General features: G+C 38.8%; 1 protein-coding gene across 1 annotated transcript in view; it reads right to left on the reverse strand.

The window, feature by feature from the left end:
- Positions 1-2,605, reverse strand: part of LOC102680078 (mucin-12) — a 16,072-nt gene that overhangs the window by 2,857 nt on the left and 10,610 nt on the right. Inside the window, exon 5 of the mRNA XM_006610706.2 lies at positions 1,308-1,389. Coding sequence (XP_006610769.1) covers positions 1,308-1,389 — 82 coding nt within the window. The remainder of the gene's footprint in view (positions 1-1,307; positions 1,390-2,605) is intronic.

The following is a 2,605-nucleotide window of genomic DNA, read 5'->3' on the forward strand; positions in this document are numbered from 1 at the left end:
CGCGGAAATCTTCTCCGCGCGTATAATGGCGTTGTCGTGTTACCTGCGTCCACGGTTTTACCGGAACCTCGTAGAATTTCAGAAATTGCGACACCTAACAACGCCGCGTCCCCCTTTCGCCGTGATGCATACATTATTAGACATTAATGTTTCACGGTGAATCAGCGTTTCGCGTTTCCTCGCGTATTCGCGTTAAATTCGTCTCTCGAATTTACGCGCCAACTTTGATCCATCGTTAGCTTAATTGTACGTTTCGTTTCGTTTCGTTTCGTTTCGACCGTGTGGATATAACACTCGTCGTTAAACGACGGTTAGTAATATTTTTATTATAAGCTCTATAAACTTGTAATTTTTACACATAAGTTTTTACAGGATAATTCCATTCTTATATTGTCCATTAAATTTTTCTCCGATTACGTACGATGTTATTTACGTATATTCGTGGATTTTTTTTTTTTTTTTTCTAAAGATATCAAACACAAAAGTTGAAGCTCAAACTCAAAATTCGTATCTTATGTTATCAACTTTCATGCTTTCTTTGCTTCCCTCCCTCTCTCTCTCTCCCCAGATATCTATAACTCGTAGTTAGAAAGCGGAATAAAGAAACGAACGGATTATTTACACCGGAAGATGTACAAATCGAAGAATAATTATTCCATCGATCGTTCCTTCGTTCGTTTCCTTCATTCCTTTCCCTCATTAGAGGTATTTAATCCCATTTAATTTTGTTATACGAACGGGGGCCGCGGTTAAATGGGCGATTCGATTGATGAAAAGGTGGCGCGAGGCGAGTACTCCCTTCGAGTATCAACGAACTTACGAACCCTCCCTCGTTTTCTCGTTCTCATTGTTAATTAACCGTATACCTGCAAGGCCGTTCCACGCCTTAAAAGGAGCGACACGAGACTGGCCCCCAGAGCCCCCTTCCTTCCACCATCCGTTTAAAACGCGCCAGCGCTTGCGCGCGATTCCTCGCGAACACGCCCGAGGATTCGTAGCGGTGCATATCCGGCGAAAAGCTTTTTTATCGAAACTTTTTCTTTCTTTCTTTTCTTTTCGAATTTCATCGAAATCTTCCGCTTTCCGTTTCCTTTCGTAACGAAGATTCGAGAAACGAAGGCGCGTCGTTTCTTCAATATCTTGAAATTGGAATTCTTCCGTATTTGGATCGAAGATCGAAGATCGAAATGTTGAGTATTGAGAAAATTTTTTTCATTCGATTGATCTCTTTAAAGGAAAGATTTGGGGAAAGGGGAGAGTGTAATGCTTGGTTTATTTAAAGAGGGAAAGAGATATCCGCTTCTTACCAATCGGTTTTCCGTCCAGAGTTTTGTTATATTGATACGACACCTGTTTGTAAGCGATCGTTTTACTTTGCCCGGGTTGCACCTGAAACAGAGATTGTTCCATCGTAATTTTTTCTTTTTCTTTTTTTTTTTTTTTTTTTTTTTTTTAATTTATAGAAATCGTCTTCAATCGTTTCGGTTTTACTACGCGAGACAATCGTGTTCGTATTATACTTTTGTTTCTACGCTTTTTATTGCAACATATCTTTACATACCGTCTCCATTGTACATTTTTTTTTAATTGTCGTAGAAGACACATCAAACTTTCTTTCCCCCTCCTCCCCTTCAATAATTACACATTCGAATTCACGAGTTATCGCTAATTTTGCATTTATTCTTGTACAGCAATAAAGATATAGATATTTGCTTTGCTCATTTTTATCTCCGCTGCCAACATTTTTATCTTCGCGCAAATTCTTTTGCGGCTCGATCAATCAGAAATCTCGACCTCCCGAAAAGAGGTAAAACAAAACAAAAATTTAATTGCCTCGAAACGACGAACCTCGTGATCGCGTATTATATTTGCATAAAAATGGAACGTGAGAAAAAAAAAAAAGTTGCGTAAAATCTGTCGATGCACAGTGCGCGCGAAAAGTTCGAGTTTTCCCCGCGATCGGTCGATATCCAATTAAAAAAACGTAAACTGGAACGTAGAACCAACGTGGAATGTAACTCGTCACAGATTTCGATTTTCGTTGCCGTGTTATTTCGTATGCAAATTGGAATAGGCGGTGTCCTAGCGCGGTGGGGCCCCCTTAAGGGCCCCGCGGTTGTTTATCCCCGGCAAGCGTGAGATGTGCGCGATAAATTGCACGCGCGGGGAACTAATCTACATTTTCATTGAATGTTACGACTAGCCGGGAAACTGGTTGCAATTACGCCCCTGTAACAGCAATCTTGCATCTTTGCATGATCTTCTAATGTACGTATCTCGTAAGACGTCAGATTTATGACACACAGCATTCCGTATGAAACGAATCGTCTTATTTCTCCGATGTTATCTGGTGATCGCATGGCCATTGTGGAATTCATAAATTCTTTTTTTTATTTTTTTCCATTTTTTTTTCTTTTTCTTACGAAAATAATGGAAATTTTCATAAGAAAAACTCTGTGCGAAACCTGATATTAAAGCGAATTTAAATAGCAAAAGCCATTTTTTTTTTTTTTTGTTATATCGTGAATCGCCATTGAAGTGATATTCTATAGGTTTTCTTTCTTTCTTTCTTTCTTTCTTTCTTTCTTTTTTTTTTTTTTTTTTT

This window comes from Apis dorsata, unplaced genomic scaffold, assembly GCF_000469605.1.
Source record: "Apis dorsata unplaced genomic scaffold, Apis dorsata 1.3 scaffold_77, whole genome shotgun sequence".
NCBI lineage: Eukaryota > Metazoa > Arthropoda > Insecta > Hymenoptera > Apidae > Apis > Apis dorsata.